The sequence below is a fragment of the Oncorhynchus masou genome, chromosome 33, assembly GCF_036934945.1.
Source record: "Oncorhynchus masou masou isolate Uvic2021 chromosome 33, UVic_Omas_1.1, whole genome shotgun sequence".
Taxonomy (NCBI): Eukaryota; Metazoa; Chordata; class Actinopteri; order Salmoniformes; family Salmonidae; genus Oncorhynchus; species Oncorhynchus masou.
In genome coordinates this window covers 2,156,951-2,177,908 of record NC_088244.1, presented here as the reverse complement: position 1 = coordinate 2,177,908, position 20,958 = coordinate 2,156,951, and the positions used below count along the sequence as shown (strand labels likewise).

The window sequence follows — 20,958 nt, the reverse complement described above, 5'->3', positions numbered from 1 at the left end:
AAGAAACTATTGGAAAAATGGCTACCTCAGTATTTTACGCAACGTTTTCTCCGGGAGACACCATGCGTCCACTCGCCCTAATATTTTCTCTTACAACCTATAACCTGTAACCTATATTTTCTCTTACAACATTCTCCAATGGAAATGCCTAAAAAGACGTCACAATGCTGCAGACACCTTGGGGAAAACGTGGAAAACGTAAGCTGACTCCTAGCTCCTTCACAGCCATATAAGGAGTCATTGGCATGAGGCTGTTTCAAAAAATGCGGCACTTCCTGATTGGATCTTTATCTGGGTTTCGCCTGTAACATCAGTTCTGTGGCACTCACAGACAATATCTTTGCAGTTTTGGAAACGTCAGAGTGTTTTCTTTCCAAAGCTGTCAATTATATGCATAGTCGAGCATCTTTTCGTGACAAAATATCTTGTTTAAAACGGGAACGTTTTTCATCCAAAAATTAAAATTGCGCCCCCTATATCCAAGAAGTTAAACGTTAATAATCGATCAAATTGAAGACGGGATGTGTTCAATACAGGAAGAAGACAAACTGACGCTACTTTTCGAGTCATGCGCCTTCTCAAAAAGTGCACTTCAAGTGACACTCATTCAAGATGGCTGTACCTCTTCATTACACAAAGGAATAACCTCAACCAATTTCTAAAGACCGGTGACATCCAGTTGAAGCAGTAGGAACTGAAAACAAGTCCCTTAGAAATCTGGATCCCAATGAAAACCCATTGAATAGACAGTGACAAAAATAAATAAATCTGAATGGTTTGTCCTCTGGGTTTTGCCTGCTCCATAAGTTCTGTTATACTCAGACATGATTCAAACAGTTTTAGAAACTTCAATGTTTTCTATCCAGATCTACTGCTAATATGCATATCTTATCTTCTGGGGATGAGTAGCAGGAAGTTGATTTTGCAAAAGGGAAAATGCTGCCCCCTATCTTGAAGAAGTTAAGCCAATTGGAATCTGATTCAGATCGTTCAATCGTTTCAGGAAACTAGTCATATGTCGCGCGTCACTAGTTCACAGTAAACTAAAAATAGTTTTTATCAAGATGCATGGTTCTCAACCTTCGTCTCTCTCGAGTCCGTACGGGAGTTGCAGCAATGGGACAAGACTGTAACTACCAATTTGGATATCACAAAATTGGGGATAAAAAGGGGTCAAAAATACAGAAATGCCTTCTGAAACGTGAACTTTCATGTGCCTTAATAACAAACTTGTATGCCATCTGTAAATACTACAAATAAAATTGTTAAATTACAATTTAATTTTTTCTTTATTTTACTAGGCAAGTCAGTTAAGAACAAATTCTTATTTTCAATGACGGCCTAGGAACAGTGGGTTAACTGCCTGTTCAAGGGCAGAACGACAGATTTGTACCTTGTCAGCTCGGGGATTCGTACTTGCAACCTTTCGGTTACTAGTCAAACGCTCTAACCACTAGGCTACCCTGCCGCACCAAACTAGTTTGTTTAGGCACTGTAAAAAGTAAAAAGTCAGGAACCTTCCCGCTAGCCATGATTGGCTGAGATAATGGATGGGCTGGACATGGTGAGAGATGAGTTCGGATTGGTTTGTCATATAGCACACTTCTGTCTATTTGAGCCAGGAGATACTGTCTAATGCATAAAAAAAAAGATATCACGTAGTAGAACTGCATTAGTGTTGCTCTCAACTTTTTAGAGGACCGTGTTTTGAAGTCAGCGGAATTAGAGTATGATAGCTAAGGAGATGGAGAAAATTCAGGCGTTTTATTGCAAATTTGCAGACAGAGTAAAAAGGAGAACACACTGTTGTATAAAACATCTGTCTCCGGATCACATCTTCAAACTAAAGGGCAACCATCCGTGAGGGAGAAGTGTTCACTCATGTATATGGGTAAGATAGCTAGCTAACATTGAACCTGGTTGGTTAGCTACCTGCAGATTCATGCAGGGTAGTAACATCATGAGTTGGGATTATGGTTCATTATTTCGCTAGCTACATGTCTAAACAAAAGACTCCACTCTACAAGTAAGGATTTCAATAGAATGTTGATGTCACTTCGACATCTGTCGACAGACATAGCTGGTAAATTCTCTCTATCTACTCTGATTTCAGAGCACTCTCGTCTGTGCGCCAGAGAGCAGAATAACTGATGAATTTACGAACGCTCAACACCTGTTGAATATGGCCTGTCAGTAAACATTGGCAAAAAAACGTAATTAAATTGTTGACAGCAACACAGTTAGTCACCAACGCTCTGGGTGACATGAAAACAGCCAACCAGCTCTGCTAGGACAAGTAAAGCTGTTCTCTCACTTGGAAGTAGCTAGCCAACGTTAGCCAGTTAGCTTGGGTGCTTGTCTGCTGCTGTTAGGTCAGAATGCTTGGATCAACTCTACTCCTCAACCAGAGCGTCCAGTGTGCGCTCTGAACGCTCCAAGAGCGAACACTCCAGATTGAATTTACGATTTAGTCTTGTAGTCTTGAAATCTTTGGTTGTTTACTACATGGCCCCACATGTGAGTCCTTAAAGATGGGTGGAGTCGGTGTAGACAAAGAAGAGCTCTCCAGTAGGTCTACCAAAACATTCAAGGGCCATTTTCTGAAAAGTGATTTTTACATGTTTATCAACTTTCAAAGCAGAATTACTTTCCCATTGTTCCTCAACTGTAGTGTATGATATACCATTGTTCCTCAACTGTAGTGTATGATATACCATGTTGTAGCTCTGAGTCTCTACTTGCATCCAATGTAAAATCACATTTGCTGTGATCTGATAGGTGTGTCAGTGGGCTGACTGTAAACACGCTAAGAGACTGGTTTGAGGTCAGTGATAAAGTAGTCTACAGTACTACTGCCAAGAGATGAGCTATGGGTGTACAGTGCATTCGGAAAGTATTCAGACCCCTTGACTTTTTCCACATTTTGTTAAGTTACAGCCTTATTCTAAAATTATTAAGTAGTTCTTTTTTCTTCATCATTCTACACACACTACCCCATAATGACAAAGCAAAAACTGTTTTTTAGAAATATTAGCAAATGTATAAAAATATTTTTTTACATCAGTATTCAGACCCTCTGCTATGAGACTCAACAAAATTGAGCTCAGGTGCTTCCTGTTTCTATTGATCATCCTTAAGATGTTTCTACAACTTGATTGGAGTTCACCTGTGGTACATTTAAATTAATTGGGCATGATTTGAAAGGCACACACATAAGGTCCCACAGTTGACAGATCAAAAACCAAGCCATGAGGTCTAAGGAATTGTCCGTAGAGCTCCGAGACAGGATTGTGTCGAGGCACAGATCTGGGGAAGGGTACCAAAACATTTCTGCAGCATTGAAGGTCTCCAAGAACACAGTGGCCTCCATCATTCATAAATGGAAGAAGTTTGGAACCACCAAAAATCTTCCTTGCGGGGCCTCCCAAGTGGTGCAGTGGTCTAAGGCACTGCATCACAGTGCTAGCTGTGCCATTAGAGATTCTGGGTTTGAGTCCAGGCTCCGTCGCAGCCGGCCTCGACCGGGAGACCCCCGGGTTAGGGGAGGGTTTGGCCGGCAGAGATGTTCTTGTCCCATCGTGCTCTAGCGACTCCTTGCGGCGGGCCAGACGCAGTGCACGCTGACATGGTCGCCAGGTGTTACGGTGTTTCCTCTAACACATTGGTGCGGCTGGCTTCTGGGTTAAGTGGGCATTGTGTCAAGAAGAAGTGTGGCTTGGTTGTGTTTCGGAGGACGCACAACTCTCGACCTTCACCTCTCCCGAGTCTGTATGGGAGTTGCAGCGACGAGAAGGCTATATATACCAATTGTATACAACGAAATTGGGAGAACTGGGGTAAAGAAATATACGGCCAACTGGCCGTCAGGCCAATTCTGAGCAATCTGGGCAGAAGGGCCTTGGTCAGGGATGTGACCAAGACCCGCTGGTCACTCTGATAGAGTTCATCTGTGGAGATGTGAGAACCTTCCAGAAGGACAAGCATCTCTGTAGCTTCCTCCACCTTTAAGCCCCAGACAATAGGACTTCGTAGGGAGGCTTCCTCCACCTTTAAGCCCCAGACAATAGGACTTCGTAGGGAGGCTTCCTCCACCTTTAAGCCCCAGACAATAGGACTTCGTAGCGAGGCTTCCTCCACCTTTAAGCCCCAGACAATAGGACTTCGTAGGGAGGCTTCCTCCACCTTTAAGCCCCAGACAATAGGACTTCGTAGGGAGGCTTCCTCCACCTTTAAGCCCCAGACAATAGGACTTCGTAGGGAGGCTTCCTCCACCTTTAAGCCCCAGACAATGGGACTTCGTAGAGAGGCTTCCTCCACCTTTAAGCCCCAGACAATGGGACTTCGTAGAGAGGCTTCCTCCACCTTTAAGCCCCAGACAATAGGACTTCGTAGAGAGGCTTCCTCCACCTTTAAGCCCCAGACAATAGGACTTCGTAGAGAGGCTTCCTCCACCTTTAAGCCCCAGACAATAGGACTTCGTAGAGAGGCTTCCTCCACCTTTAAGCCCCAGACGATATGTCTTCGTAGAGAGGCTTACTCAACCTTTTAAATCCTAGACAATTAAACTTGATAGTTATTCAGGAGTCTCACAGTGAGCATTCCTTCCTTAAGTTACTTCTAACATTGACCCAAATGATCATTGCATCATCTAAACCCCAGCTCCAGTGGTGTTTCTCCTTAAGACAAACAATGGGCAAGAACATAGTAGCTGAGACCTACCTTGTCTCAGACCAATGTAGAAATAGATGTTATGCTTACCTAAAGGGAACATCCGCCTCCTCCCATTTGACCCATGTTCAATTATAATAGAAAATATATAATCTACACAGAAAACACACAGCAAAGATATAGAAATGTTTGTTGTTGTTGCATGAAGCCAGGCGAGTGGAACCAGCTCTCATAAAGAAAGGCAGATTGTACTAATGGTGGCTTCCTGTGCTGAACACACAGAGCCGAGCTGAGTCTCAGCAACATGGGCAGCACGGACAGTCTGTTCTGTAGTGTCTCAGCGTGTGTCTGCCTACCGAATACCTTCAAAGGATTGTTCTGCTGCTTCTCTCTTTTGTGCGAGGGTGTACTTCAGATTTATTGTTTGTCTGTGGGGGTTTTTATCGGTCTCACGTGCTTTGAGTGTGTCTGTCTGTCAGTGTCGGCAGTGTCTGTGTAATTACTGGAGTTCTGTGGAACGAGGAACATGCAACAATTTCAGAAGATTTCTACAAATAAAAGGTAAAGGTGTGGATCAGATAACCAGTCAGTATCTGGTGTGACCATTTGCCTCATGAAAACCAGTCAGTATCTGGTGTGACCACCATTTACCTCATGAAAACAAGTCAGTAACTGGTGTGACCCCCATTTACCCCATGAAAACCAGTCAGTATCTGGTGTGACCATTTACCCCATGAAAACCAGTTCAGCTTCCAGTAATTGTGTCCAGATCCTTGTGACATGGGGCTGTGCATTATAATGCTGAAACGTGAGGTGATGGTGGTGGATGAATGGCACGACAATGAGCCTCAGGATCTCGTCACGGTATCAATAAAAAATCTCTGCAAAATTGATTGAATCAAATTGCAACTGTGTATGTTATCCGTAGCTTATGCCTGCCCATACCATAACCATGGGGCACTCTGTTCATAATGTTGACATCAGCAAACCACTCAACACTATCTGCCATCTGCCTGGTACAGTTGAAACCCGTATTCAGCCGTGAAGAGCACACTTCTCCAGCGTGCCAGTGGCCATCGAAGGTGCGCATTTCCCCACTGAAGTCAGTTACGATGCTGAACTGCCCTGATGGGGACGGTGAGCACGCGGATGAGCTTCCCTGAGACGGTTTCTGCAGAAATTCTTCAGTTGTGCAAATCCACAGTTTTCATCAGCGGTCTTGGGTGGCTGGTCTCAGACGATCCCACAGGAAGCTGGATGTAGAGGTCCTGGTCTGTGGTTGGGAGGCCGGTTGGACACACTGCCAAATTCTCTAAAAACGACAATGCAGTAAAATACTACTTGAGTAAAAGTCTTTGGTTTTTAATGTACTTAAGTATCAAAAGTCAATGTAGTTGCTAAAATATACTTAGTGGGGCAAACAAGTATTTAGTCAGCCACCAATTGTGCAAGTTCTCCCACTTAGAAAGATGAGAGAGGCCTGTAATTTTCATCATCGGTACACTTCAACTATGACAGACAAAATGAGGGACAAAATCCAGAAATCACATTGCAGGATTTTTAATGAATTTATTTGCAAATTATGGTGAAAAATAAGTATTTGGTCACTTACAAACAAGCAATATTTCTGGCTATCATACATCATACATCATAATGCTGACCAGACAGTACCTCTGTCCATCACAAAGCAGGTGAACGATGAGATTCATGGAGGAACATAGTTACTCTGCATGGCAGCCACTTCTCAATGAAAAAGTAACAAAGCCTACCATCAGTAACACACTACGCCGCCAGGGACTCAAATCCTGCAGTGCCAGACGTGTCCCCCTGCTTAAGCCAGTACATGTCAAGGCCTGTCTGAACTTTGCTAGAGAGCATTTGGATGATCCAGTAGAAGATTGGAGAATGTAATATGGTCAGATGAAACCAAAATATAACTTTTTTGTAAAAACTCAACTCGTCGTGTTTGGAGAACAAAGAATGCTGAGTTGCATCCAAAGAACACCATACCTACTGTGAAGCATGGGGGTGGAAACATCATGCTGTGGGGCTGTTTTTCTGCAAAGGGACCAGGACGACTGATCCATGTAAAGGAAAGAATGAATGGGGCCATGTATCGTGAGATTTTGTTTGAGTGAAAACTTTCCATCAGCAAGGGCATTGAAGATGAAACGTGGCTGGGTCTTTCAGCATGACAATGATCCCAAACACACTGCCCGGGCAACGAAGGAGTGGCTTCGTAAGAAGCATTTCAAGGTCCTGGAGTGGCCTAGCCAGTCTCCAGATCTTAACCCCATAGAAAATCTTTGGAGGGAGTTGAAAGTCCGTGTTACCCAGCAACAGCTCTAGAGGAAATCTGCATGGAGGAATGGGCCAAAATACCAGCAACAGTGTGTGAAAACCTTGTGAAGACTTACAGAAAACGTTTGACCTCTGTCATTGCCAACAAAGGGTATATAACAAAGTATTGAGAAACTTTTGTTATTGACCAAATACTTACTTTCCTCTATAATTTGGAAAATATAATTTTCCTCTTTACCCCCCTCCTCTCTCGCTCCCCCCAACCCTCCTCTCTCGCTCCCCCCCTCCCTCCTCTCTCGCTCCCCCAACCCTCTCTCGCTCCCCCAACCTCTCTCGCTCCCCCCTCCTCTCTCGCCCCCCCCTCCTCTCTCGCCCCCCAACCCTCTCTCGCTCTCCCCCCACCTCTCTCGCTCTCCCCCCACCTCTCTCGTTCTCCCCCCACCTCTCTCTCGTTCTCCCCCACCTCTCTCTCGCTCTCCCCCCACCTCTCTCTCGCTCTACCCCCTCTGCTCTCTCGCTCTACCCCCTCTGCTCTCTCGCTCTACCCCCTCTGCTCTCTCGCTCTACCCCCCTCTGCTCTCTCGCTCTACCCCCCTCTGCTCTCTCGCTCTACCCCCTCTGCTCTCTCGCTCTACCCTCCTCTCTCGCTCTACCCTCCTCTCTCGCTCTACCCTCCTCTCTCGCTCTACCCTCCTCTCTCGCTCTACCCTCCTCTCTCGCTCTACCCTCCCCTCTCGCTCTACCCTCCCCTCTCGCTCTACCCTCCCCTCTCGCTCTACCCTCCCCTCTCGCTCTACCCCCTCCCTTCTCGCTCTACCCCCTCCCCTCTCGCTCTACCCCCTCCTCTGCCCTCTCGCTCTACCCTCCTCTCTCGCTCTACCCCCTCCTCTCTCGCTCTTCCCCTCTCGCTCCCCCCACCTCTCTCTCGCTCTACCCCCCTCCTCTGCTCTCTCGCTCTACCCCCCTCCTCTGCTCTCTCGCTCTACCCCCCTCAGTCAGTCACCAGATCTTTGTTGTGTCTCTTAGCCGCAGGACTCTATTACCATGTAAGAGAAGAGAGAAGGGCTGAGTGCTGATATTGCAAAAGCAGCTCAGTCAAACTTCACGCTGTCAAATGGGTTGTTTTGACACTGGGTCGACCTCCTGTACTGTCAAATGGGTTGTTTTGACACTGGGTCGACCTCCTGTACTGTCAAATGGGTTGTTTTGACACTGGGTCGACCTCCTGTACTGTCAAATGGGTTGTTTTGACACTGGGTCGACCTCCTGTACTGTCAAATGGGTTGTTTTGACACTGGGTCGACCTCCCTCCTGTACTCTGCTGAGACTGCTGCTAATAGCACGAGACTGCTGCTAATAGCACTTTTTGAATGTGTGTTGCAGTGAGAGACAGTCTAACAGGCACGCGACACTGGACGCGCGACACTGGACACGCTACACTAACTTTGTCTTCAGAACTTTTGAATGAATCGTGCTGCACCGCGAGAGACTTGCACTGCTCACGCCCCGACAACACTTGATGAAGTGTCTCACTCTCTCTACCTCAGTGTGTTGGTATTATCAACGGGCTCTGTGTGTGGAGCCCGTCAATAAAGGTGAGAAGTTCCTCGCTCTGATGCCTTCTTACAGAATGGGATCATGGATGCTGTTACACAACGGAGGGCCTTAAGTGAAATAGCGTTGCAAACTGTCCGTTCTAACTAGTGGAAGACCCGTTTGAAGGTGAAAGGGAGAAGAGATGAACATGGCATGCGTATACTGATCATGTTAGGGCAATTCACCCTGATAGGGACCCTGGTCAAAAGTAGTGTACTATATACGGAATAGTATGTCATTTGGAACGAACCCCTTTCTCTTTCATATCTAGAGCCCTGAGACGTCTCTGCTCTGCAACATAAATTAAAGATGAACCTCTCTCTCTCTCTTAGTCCTCTACTCCCTCCGTGTCCTCATCGAGAATATTATTTTGTTGTGTTTTTGAAAGTGAAATGATATTCAACACATTGGTTGATAAAGCCAGCTTGCAGTCTGCCGATAAGCCCCTGGACTTTGGGGTAGGAGGGAGGAGAGAGCTCTATGCAGCAAAAGTAAACGTGGTTTTGTTCTAATAATTTTACTGCCAAACGAGAAATGAATCAAGTCCGAAGTATTAGTTAGTCTGGTCCCAGATGTGTTGTTCTGTAGTCTGGTCCCAGATGTGTTGTTCTGTAGTCTAGTCCCAGATGTGGTGTTCTGTAGTCTGGTCCCAGATGTGGTGTTCTGTAGTCTGGTCCCAGATGTGGTGTTCTGTAGTCTGGTCCCAGATGTGTTGTTCTGTAGTCTGGTCCCAGATGTGTTGTCCTGTAGTCTGGTCCCAGATGTGTTGTCCTGTAGTCTAGTCCCAGATGTGTTGTTCTGTAGTCTAGTCCCAGATGTGTTGTCCTGTAGTCTGGTCCCAGATGTGTTGTCCTGTAGTCTAGTCCCAGATGTGTTGTTCTGTGGTCTGGTCCCAGATGTGTTGTTCTGTGGTCTGGTCCCAGATGTGGTGTTCTGTGGTCTGGTCCCAGATGTGGTGTTCTGTGGTCTGGTCCCAGATGTGTTGTTCTGTGGTCTGGTCCCAGATGTGTTGTTCTGTAGTCTGGTCCCAGGTGTGTTGTCCTGTAGTCTGGTCCCAGATGTGTTGTTCTGTGGTCTGGCCCCAGACGTGTTGTTCTGTGGTCTGGTCCCAGATGTGTTGTTCTGTAGTCTGGTCCCAGGTGTGTTGTTCTGTAGTCTGGTCCCAGATGTGTTGTTCTGTGGTCTGGTCCCAGATGTGTTGTCCTGTAGTCTGGTCCCAGGTGTGTTGTCCTGTGGTCTGGTCCCAGATGTGTTGTTCTGTAGTCTGGTCCCAGATGTGTTGTTCTGTGGTCTGGTCCCAGATGTGTTGTTCTGTAGTCTGGTCCCAGGTGTGTTGTCCCGGTCTGTAGTCTGGTCCCAGATGTGTTGTTCTGTGGTCTGGTCCCAGATGTGTTGTTCTGTGGTCTGGTCCCAGATGTGTTGTCCCAGATGTGTTGTTCTGTAGTCTGGTCCCAGATGTGTTGTTCTGTAGTCTGGTCCCAGATGTGTTGTCCCGGTCTGTAGTCTGGTCCCAGGTGTGGTGTTCTGTAGTCTGGTCCCAGATGTGTTGTTCTGTAGTCTGGTCCCAGATGTGTTGTTCTGTGGTCTGGCCCCAGACGTGTTGTTCTGTGGTCTGGTCCCAGATGTGTTGTTCTGTAGTCTGGTCCCAGGTGTGTTGTTCTGTAGTCTGGTCCCAGATGTGTTGTTCTGTGGTCTGGTCCCAGATGTGTTGTCCTGTAGTCTGGTCCCAGGTGTGTTGTCCTGTGGTCTGGTCCCAGATGTGTTGTTCTGTAGTCTGGTCCCAGATGTGTTGTTCTGTGGTCTGGTCCCAGATGTGTTGTTCTGTAGTCTGGTCCCAGGTGTGTTGTCCCGGTCTGTAGTCTGGTCCCAGATGTGTTGTTCTGTGGTCTGGTCCCAGATGTGTTGTTCTGTGGTCTGGTCCCAGATGTGTTGTCCCAGATGTGTTGTTCTGTAGTCTGGTCCCAGATGTGTTGTTCTGTAGTCTGGTCCCAGATGTGTTGTCCCGGTCTGTAGTCTGGTCCCAGGTGTGGTGTTCTGTAGTCTGGTCCCAGATGTGTTGTTCTGTAGTCTGGTCCCAGATGTGTTGTTCTGTGGTCTGGCCCCAGACGTGTTGTTCTGTGGTCTGGTCCCAGATGTGTTGTTCTGTAGTCTGGTCCCAGGTGTGTTGTTCTGTAGTCTGGTCCCAGATGTGTTGTTCTGTGGTCTGGTCCCAGATGTGTTGTCCTGTAGTCTGGTCCCAGGTGTGTTGTCCTGTGGTCTGGTCCCAGATGTGTTGTTCTGTAGTCTGGTCCCAGATGTGTTGTTCTGTGGTCTGGTCCCAGATGTGTTGTCCCGGTCTGTAGTCTGGTCCCAGATGTGTTGTTCTGTGGTCTGGTCCCAGATGTGTTGTTCTGTGGTCTGGTCCCAGATGTGTTGTCCCAGATGTGTTGTTCTGTAGTCTGGTCCCAGATGTGTTGTTCTGTAGTCTGGTCCCAGATGTGTTGTCCCGGTCTGTAGTCTGGTCCCAGGTGTGGTGTTCTGTAGTCTGGTCCCAGGTGTGTTGTTCTGTAGTCTGGTCCCAGATGTGTTGTTCTGTAGTCTGGTCCCAGATGTGTTGTTCTGTAGTCTGGTCCCAGGTGTGTTGTCCTGTGGTCTGGTCCCAGGTGTGTTGTCCTGTGGTCTGGTCCCAGATGTGTTGTCCTGTGGTCTGGTCCCAGATGTGTTGTTCTGTAGTCTGGTCCCAGGTGTGTTGTCCCGGTCTGTAGTCTGGTCCCAGATGTGTTGTTCTGTGGTCTGGTCCCAGATGTGTTGTTCTGTGGTCTGGTCCCAGATGTGTTGTCCCAGATGTGTTGTTCTGTAGTCTGGTCCCAGATGTGTTGTTCTGTAGTCTGGTCCCAGATGTGTTGTCCCGGTCTGTAGTCTGGTCCCAGGTGTGGTGTTCTGTAGTCTGGTCCCAGATGTGGTGTTCTGTGGTCTGGTCCCAGATGTGTTGTTCTGTGGTCTGGTCCCAGATGTGTTGTTCTGTGGTCTGGTCCCAGATGTGTTGTTCTGTGGTCTGGTCCCAGATGTGTTGTTCTGTAGTCTGGTCCCAGATGTGTTGTTCTGTAGTCTGGTCCCAGGTGTGTTGTCCTGTGGTCTGGTCCCAGGTGTGTTGTCCTGTGGTCTGGTCCCAGGTGTGTTGTCCTGTGGTCTGGTCCCAGATGTGTTGTTCTGTAGTCTGGTCCCAGATGTGTTGTTCTGTAGTCTGGTCCCAGATGTGTTGTTCTGTAGTCTGGTCCCAGATGTGTTGTTCTGTAGTCTGGTCCCAGGTGTGTTGTCCCGGTCTGTGGTCTGGTCCCAGATGTGTTGTCCCAGATGTGTTGTTCTGTAGTCTGGTCCCAGGTGTGTTGTTCTGTAGTCTGGTCCCAGGTGTGTTGTCCCGGTCTGTGGTCTGGTCCCAGGTGTGTTGTCCCGGTCTGTGGTCTGGTCCCAGGTGTGTTGTTCTGTAGTCTGGTCCCAGGTGTGTTGTCCCGGTCTGTAGTCTGGTCCCAGGTGTGTTGTCCCGGTCTGTAGTCTGGTCCCAGATGTGTTGTCCTGTGGTCTGGTCCCAGATGTGTTGTCCCAGATGTGTTGTCCTGTAGTCTGGTCCAGATGTGTTGTTCTGTAGTCTGGTCCCAGATGTGTTGTTCTGTAGTCTGGTCCCAGATGTGTTGTTCTGTAGTCTGGTTCCAGATGTGTTGTCCCGGTCTGTGGTCTGGTCCCAGGTGTGTTGTCCCGGTCTGTGGTCTGGTCCCAGGTGTGTTGTCCCGGTCTGTGGTCTGGTCCCAGGTGTGTTGTCCCGGTCTGTGGTCTGGTCCCAGGTGTGTTGTCCCGGTCTGTGGTCTGGTCCCTCTCGTTCTTCTCCTGGTCCTTCTCATGGTACCTCTGTTCTAGTGTTTATCTATGTCTTCAGAGTCACTGTTGGCAGACTTCACTTTCTGTTTACTTTCATGACTAAAACAAGAAGTTTCGTATCAAGGGGCTGCGCGTGTTGATGCGCACACACACACACACACACACACACACACACACACACACACACACACACACACACACACACACACACGCTCTGAAGTGTTTTATCAGGTGTGTGTTACTCTCTGGGACCAGCATCAAAACATCCCGATCATGTGTGGGAAGACGAAACAACATGATCTTGTTTTCTCTCACGAACACAAGGCCTTTGTTGAGCCTCAGCCCAATCTGTCACTATAGGGTCTTCTGTTGCTGCCTCAGTCCCAGCTGTCACTATAGGGTCTTCTGTTGCTGCCTCAGCCCCACCTGTCACTATAGGGTCTTCTGTTGCTGCCTCAGTCCCACCTGTCACTATAGGGTCCTCTGTTGCTGCCTCAGTCCCACCTGTCACTATAGGGTCTTCTGTTGCTGCCTCAGTCCCACCTGTCACTATAGGGTCTTCTGTTGCTGCCTCAGTCCCACCTGTCACTATAGGGTCTTCTGTTGCTGCCTCAGCCCCACCTGTCACTATAGGGTCTTCTGTTGCTGCCTCAGCCCCACCTGTCACTATAGGGTCTTCTGTTGCTGCCTCAGTCCCACCTGTCACACTGGGGTCTTCTGTTGCTGCCTCAGCCCCACCTGTCACTATAGGGTCTTCTGTTGCTGCCTCAGTCCCACCTGTCACTATAGGGTCTTCTGTTGCTGCCTCAGTCCCACCTGTCACACTGGGGTCTTCTGTTGCTGCCTCAGCCCCACCTGTCACTATAGGGTCTTCTGTTGCTGCCTCAGCCCCACCTGTCACTATAGGGTCTTCTGTTGCTGCCTCAGTCCCACCTGTCACACTGGGGTCTTCTGTTGCTGCCTCAGCCCCACCTGTCACTATAGGGTCTTCTGTTGCTGCCTCAGCCCCACCTGTCACTATAGGGTCTTCTGTTGCTGCCTCAGTCCCACCTGTCACACTGGGGTCTTCTGTTGCTGCCTCAGTCCCACCTGTCACACTGGGGTCTTGTGCTGCTGTCGTGTATGTGAAGGTGGGAGAGCTTTGAATATGTTTTTAAAGGTTTTTATTTTTTTTAGATGAAGTGCCTTCAGAAATGATTCATACCCCTTGACTTGTTACAGCCTGAATTCAAAATGGGTTGGAGTTAAAACCTACAGGAGGGTCCCTCTCCAGGAACAGGGTTGGAGTTAAAACCTACAGGAGGGTCTCTCTCCAGGAACAGGGTTGGAGTTAAAACCTACAGGAGGGTCTCTCTCCAGGAACAGGGTTGGAGTTAAAACCTACAGGAGGGTCTCTCTCCAGGAACAGGGTTGGAGTTAAAACCTACAGGAGGGTCTCTCTCCAGGAACAGGGTTGGAGTTAAAACCTACAGGAGGGTCTCTCTCCAGGAACAGGGTTGGGCTAAAACCTACAGGAGGGTCTCTCTCCAGGAACAGGGTTGGGGTTAAAACCTACAGGAGGGTCTCTCTCCAGGAACAGGGTTGGAGTTAAAACCTACAGGAGGGTCTCTCTCCAGGAACAGGGTTGGAGCTATAACCTACAGGAGGGTCTCTCTCCAGGAACAGGGTTGGAGCTATAACCTACAGGAGGGTCTCTCTCCAGGAACAGGGTTGGGGTTAAAACCTACAGGAGGGTCTCTCTCCAGGAACAGGGTTGGAGTTAAAACCTACAGGAGGGTCTCTCTCCAGGAACAGGGTTGGAGCTATAACCTACAGGAGGGTCTCTCTCCAGGAACAGGGTTGGAGTTAAAACCTACAGGAGGGTCTCTCTCCAGGAACAGGGTTGGAGCTATAACCTACAGGAGGGTCTCTCTCCAGGAACAGGGTTGGAGCTATAACCTACAGGAGGGTCTCTCTCCAGGAACAGGGTTGGGCTAAAACCTAGTTAGGATATAGTAGGTAAGAGTCTGAGGTGAATCTAGCTATCTCCTCTTACTGTTGTTTGTCATCTCCTTCCTCTCCTCCTTCTTGTCCTCTTTCCCCTTCTTCCTTCTTCCTCTCCTTCCTCTCCTTCTTCCTTTCCTTCTCCCTCTCCTCCTCTCTTCTCCAGCAGGTAATTGGTGCCATGCCAGCTGCTTCTCCCCCTCTGCTCCCCCTTGCCACCTGGTGGTGGTGTCTGGTACTGTTGCTGCCCCCACAACCCCAGGCCCTGACCCAGCTCCAGCCGGACCCTAACCCAGAGAAGGCCTCTCACGCTGGGCAGGCCTTCCCTCACCTCTCCCTGGATGGATCTCCCCTCAGCCACCTCCTCCTGGACTCCAGGTCTGGTCATCTGTACGTGGGGGCGGTCAACCATCTCTACCACCTGTCCCCTGACCTCCAGGTAATAATGTTTGTAAATCACTTGTCTATAGCTCTCTATTGGGTGGTTTCCCAGACACAGATAAGCTGAGTTCTGGAACAAAACGCCTTTTTGATGGAGATTCTCCCTGAGCTTTCTTTTTAGACCAGGACTAGGCTTAATCGTTGTCCGGGAAACCGCTCCTACTATATATGTTGTTTCTTTATGACCCAAAATGGCACCCTATCCCCTATACAGTGTCCCCTACAAAGTGTTCTCTATCCCCTACATAGTGTTCCCTATACAGTGTCCCCTATCCCCTATACAGTGACCCCTACATAGTGTTCCCTATCCCCTACATAGTGTTCCCTATACAGTGTCCCCTATCCCCTATACAGAGTCCCCTACATAGTGTTCCCTATCCCCTATACAGTGTCACCTACAGTGTCCCCTATCCCCTATCCCCTATACAGTGTCCCCTACAAAGTGCTCCCTATCCCCTATCCCCTATACAGTGTCCCCTACAAAGTGCTCCCTATCCCCTACATAGTGTTCCCTATACAGTGTCCCCTACCCCTATACAGTGTCCCCTACATAGTGTTCCCTATCCCCTACATAGTGTCCCCTATCCCCTATAGTGTCCCCTATCCCCTATACAGTGTCCCCTACATAGTGTTCCCTATCCCCTATACAGTGTCCCCTATACAGTGTTCCCTAACCCCTATACAGTGTCCCCTATACAGTGTTCCCTAACCCCTATACAGTGTCCCTTATATAGTGTTCCCTATATAGTGTTCCCTATACCTCATACAGTGTTCCCTATCCCTCATATAGTGTCCCCTATCCCCTATATAGTGTCCCTATCCCCTATACAGTGTCCCTTATATAGTGTCCCCTGTCCCTTATATAGTGTCCCCTATATAGTGTTCCCTACCCCCTTTATAGTATTCCCTATCCCTCATATAGTGTCCCCTATATAGTGTTCCCTATCCCCTATATAGTGTTCCCTATCCCTCATATAATGTCCCCTATATAATGTTCCCTACCCCCTTTATAGTATTCCCTATCCCTCATATAGTGTCCCCTATATAGTGTTCCCTATCCCCTATATAGTGTCCCCTCTCCCCTGTATAGTGTCCCCTGTATAGTGTCCCCTATCCCCTATATAGCATCCCCTATATAGTGTTCCCCTATATAGTGTTCCCCTATATAGTGTTCCCTATCCCTTATATAGTGTCCCCTATATAGTGTTCCCTATCCCTTATATAGTGTCCCCTATATAGTGTCCCCTATCCCTTATATAGTGTCCCCTATATAGTGTCCCCTATCCCTTATATAGTGTCCCCTATATAGTGTCCCCTATCCCTTATATAGTGTCCCCTATATAGTGTTCCCTATCCCTTATATAGTGTCCCCTATATAGTGTTCCCTATCCCTTATATAGTGTCCCCTATATAGTGTTCCCTATCCCTTATATAGTGTCCCCTATATAGTGTTCCCTATCCCTTATATAGTGTCCCCTATATAGTGTTCCCTATCCCTTATATAGTGTCCCCTATATAGTGTTCCCTATCCCTTATATAGTGTCCCCTATATAGTGTTCCCTATCCCTTATATAGTGTCCCCTATATAGTGTTCCCTATCCCTTATATAGTGTTCCCTGTATAGTGTTCCCTATCCCCTATATAGTGTCCCCTATATAGTGTTCCCTATCCCTTATATAGTGTCCCCTGTATAGTGTTCCCTATCCCTTATATAGTGTCCCCTATATAGTGTTCCCTATCCCTTATATAGTGTCCCCTATATAGTGTTCCCTATCCCTTATATAGTGTCCCCTATATAGTGTTCCCTATCCCTTATATAGTGTCCCCTATATAGTGTTCCCTATCCCTTATATAGTGTCCCTTATATAGTGTTCCCTATCCCTTATATAGTGTCCCCTATATAGTGTTCCCTATCCCCTATATAGTGTTCCCCTATATAGTGTTCCCTATCCCTTATATAGTGTCCCCTATATAGTGTTCCCTATCCCTTATATAGTGTCCCCTATATAGTGTTCCCTATCCCTTATATAGTGTCCCCTATATAGTGTTCCCTATCCCTTATATAGTGTCCCCTGTATAGTGTTCCCTATCCCTTATATAGTGTTCCCTGTATAGTGTTCCCTATCCCCTATATAGTGTCCCCTATATAGTGTTCCCTATCCCTTATATAGTGTCCCCTGTATAGTGTTCCCTATCCCTTATATAGTGTCCCCTATATAGTGTTCCCTATCCCTTATATAGTGTCCCCTATATAGTGTTCCCTATCCCTTATATAGTGTCCCCTATATAGTGTCCCCTATCCCTTATATAGTGTCCCCTGTATAGTGTTCCCTATCCCTTATATAGTGTCCCCTGTATAGTGTTCCCTATCCCTTATATAGTGTCCCCTATATAGTGTTCCCTATCCCTTATATAGTGGCCCCTATATAGTGTTCCCTATCCCTTATATAGTGTCCCCTATATAGTGTCCCCTATCCCTTATATAGTGTCCCCTATATAGTGTTCCCTATCCCTTATATAGTGTCCCCTATATAGTGTTCCCTATCCCTTATATAGTGTCCCCTATATAGTGTCCCCTATCCCTTATATAGTGTCCCCTATATAGTGTTCCCTATCCCTTATATAGTGTCCCCTATATAGTGTTCCCTATCCCCTATATAGTGTTCCCCTATATAGTGTTCCCTATCCCTTATATAGTGTCCCCTATATAGTGTTCCCTATCCCCTATATAGTGTTCCCCTATATAGTGTTCCCCTATATAGTGTTCCCTATCCCTTATATAGTGTCCCCTATATAGTGTTCCCTATCCCCTATATAGTGTTCCCCTATATAGTGTTCCCTATCCCTTATATAGTGTTCCCTATCCCTTATATAGTGTCCCCTATATAGTGTTCCCTATCCCTTATATAGTGTCCCCTATATAGTGTTCCCTATCCCCTATATAGTGTTCCCCTATATAGTGTTCCCTATCCCTTATATAGTGTCCCCTGTATAGTGTTCCCTATCCCCTATATAGTGTTCCCTATCCCTTATATAGTGTCCCCTATATAGTGTTCCCTATCCCTTATATAGTGTCCCCTGTATAGTGTTCCCTATCCCTTATATAGTGTCCCCTATATAGTGTTCCCTATCCCTTATATAGTGTCCCCTATATAGTGTTCCCTATCCCTTATATAGTGTCCCCTATATAGTGTTCCCTATCCCTTATACAGTGTTCCCCTATATAGTGTTCCCTATCCCCTATATAGTGTTCCCTATCCCTCATATAATGTCCCCTATATAGTGTTCCCTATCCCTTATATAATGTTCCCTATCCCTCGTATAGTGTCCCCTACCCCCTATACAGTGTCCCCTATATAGTGTCCCCTATATAGTGCCCTGGTCAAAAGTAGTGCACTTTAAAGGGAATAGAAGCCATTTGGAACACAGTATTTTATAGTCTTCTATTGTCTAATGTTACCTTAAACTTATCCTAGGTGCTCTCCTCCAGTCAGACTGGCCCCAAACTGGATAGTGCCGAGTGCTTGCCCCCCATCGTCCCCAAGGACTGCAGTACCGCACACCTGACCCCCAACGCTAATAAGATCCTTCTGCTAGAGGAGGGTCTGGCCTCAGCAGGGTCAGAGGTCGGGGCGAGGAGCCTGATTGTGTGTGGAACCCTGTTCCAGGGTATCTGTGAGAGGAGGAGTCTGGATAATGTGTCCGAGGTACTGTACCAATCCTCCAATCCGGTGGACACGCAGTACGTGGCTGCCAACGAGCCCCGCGTCTCCACCGTGGGTGTGGTCTTGAACCAAAAGGGTGTGGGGCTTATGCTGGTGGGGCGTGGCTACACCAGTAAAGGCCCCAGCGACATCCCACCAATCACAACTCGCCGTTTGGCCCCCAGCTCCTCCCCCGCCCGCCAGGCCTTCTCTCAAGATGAGGAACTTGGGAAGCTGGTTGTCGGGAGCTACTCTGAGTACAACAACTACTTCATCTCCGCGCATCATCATGGCGACCATGTTTACTTCCTGTTCTCGCGGAGGGATATGTGGAACCGGAAGGAGTACCGGACCTACGTTTCTCGTCTCTGCGCCGGGGACCGGAGCTTCTACTCCTACGTGGAGGTTCCGTTAGAATGTTCCGGGGGTTATAACCTCGCCCAGGGGGCTACCCTCGCCAAACACCAGGGGCGACCGGCGCTGTTCGTTGCCATGGCGGCGGGGCAGGCGTCGACGCCCACGGCGACGGATCGCTCGGCGCTGTGCGTTTATGGGATGTCAGAGCTGGATGCGTCGCTGCAGAGGGCCCAGGAGCTGTGTTATACAGAGGGAGGAAGAGGAAGGACGGGACAGGAGGAGGCATACATAGAGTATGAGGTGTCGTCCAAGTGTCTACGGCTGCCCAAGGTAACTAGACACACACACACACACACACACACACACACACACACACACACACACACACACACAGCAGCTCAGTGTGTAGGCCTAGGCTAATGTGTATACCAGTGTTTAAGCCTACGCAAGGTCAATGACGACCAGCCAATAGCGCTGTAGAGATCACAATGATGTGTTAGACGTTTCTGATTTGTAATGAACCTCAGGGCTGCGTGATCTACTGAATCAAGTGCTCTCAGGGTCGTGGCTGAGGCCTGCATGTATATAACATCACTAAACATCTAAAACTGCCAGTAATGTACATCGTACCAGCTCCTTCCTGGCCTCCAGAGAACAACAAGCCCGATGCCAGTAATGTACATCGTACCAGCTCCTTCCTGGCCTCCAGAGAAAAACAAGCCTGATGCCAGTAATGTACATCGTACCAGCTCCTTCCTGGCCTCCAGAGAACAACAAGCCTGATGCCATTACTGTACATCCTACCAGCTCCTTCCTGGCCTCCAGAGAACAACAAGCCTGATGCCAGTACTGTACATCCTACCAGCTCCTTCCTGGCCTCCAGAGAACAACAAGCCCGATGCCAGTAATGTACATCGTACCAGCTCCTTCCTGGCCTCCAGAGAACAACAAGCCTGATGCCAGTAATGTACATCCTACCAGCTCCTTCCTGACCTCCAGAGAAAAACAAGCCTGGTGCCAGTAATGTACATCGTACCAGCTCCTTCCTGGCCTCCAGAGAAAAACAAGCCTGATGCCAGTAATGTACATCGTACCAGCTCCTTCCTGGCCTCCAGAGAACAACAAGCCCGATGCCAGTAATGTACATCCTACCAGCTCCTTCCTGGCCTCCAGAGAACAACAAGCCCGATGCCAGTAATGTACATCGTACCAGCTCCTTCCTGGCCTCCAGAGAACAACAAGCCTGATGCCAGTAATGTACATCGTACCAGCTCCTTCCTGGCCTCCAGAGAACAACAAGCCTGATGCCAGTAATGTACATCGTACCAGCTCCTTCCTGGCCTCCAGAGAACAACAAGCTTGATGCCAGTAATGTACATCGTACCAGCTCCTTCCTGGCCTCCAGAGAACAACGAGCCTGATGCCAGTAATGTACATCGTACCAGCTCCTTCCTGGCCTCCAGAGAACAACGAGCCTGATGCCAGTAATGTACATCGTACCAGCTCCTTCCTGGCCTCCAGAGAACAACGAGCCTGATGCCAGTAATGTACATCGTACCAGCTCCTTCCTGGCCTCCAGAGAACAACAAGCCTGATGCCAGTAATGTACATCGTACCAGCTCCTTCCTGGCCTCCAGAGAACAACAAGCCTGATGCCAGTAATGTACATCGTACCAGCTCCTTCCTGGCCTCCAGAGAACAACAAGCCTGATGCCAGTAATGTACATCGTACCAGCTCCTTCCTGGCCTCCAGAGAACAACAAGCCTGATGCCATTACTGTACATCGTACCAGCTCCTTCCTGGCCTCCAGAGAACAACAAGCCTGATGCCAGTAATGTACATCGTACCAGCTCCTTCCTGGCCTCCAGAGAAAAACAAGCCTGATGCCGGTAATAAAAACCTATTCTCAGTTTGAGCTTCCTTATCCAGTTCTCTACATGCACAGTGAAACTCAGCTTGTCATCAAACCACACACCCAAATCTTTGTACAATTTAACTTGCTCTATAGTATGTCCAGCCAATGTAGCAATGACATGATTTGTAACATGCCTGGCA

The 20,958-nt window shown here is 48.1% G+C and overlaps 1 protein-coding gene across 1 annotated transcript in view; it reads left to right on the top strand.

Moving 5' to 3' along the window:
- LOC135527678 (plexin-B3-like) overlaps positions 1-20,958 on the top strand; it is a 194,238-nt gene that overhangs the window by 37,838 nt on the left and 135,442 nt on the right. The window contains 2 exon segments of the mRNA XM_064956165.1: positions 14,567-14,839; positions 18,318-19,232. Of these exon segments, the coding sequence (XP_064812237.1) occupies positions 14,582-14,839; positions 18,318-19,232 (1,173 nt within the window). The 5' untranslated portion in view covers positions 14,567-14,581.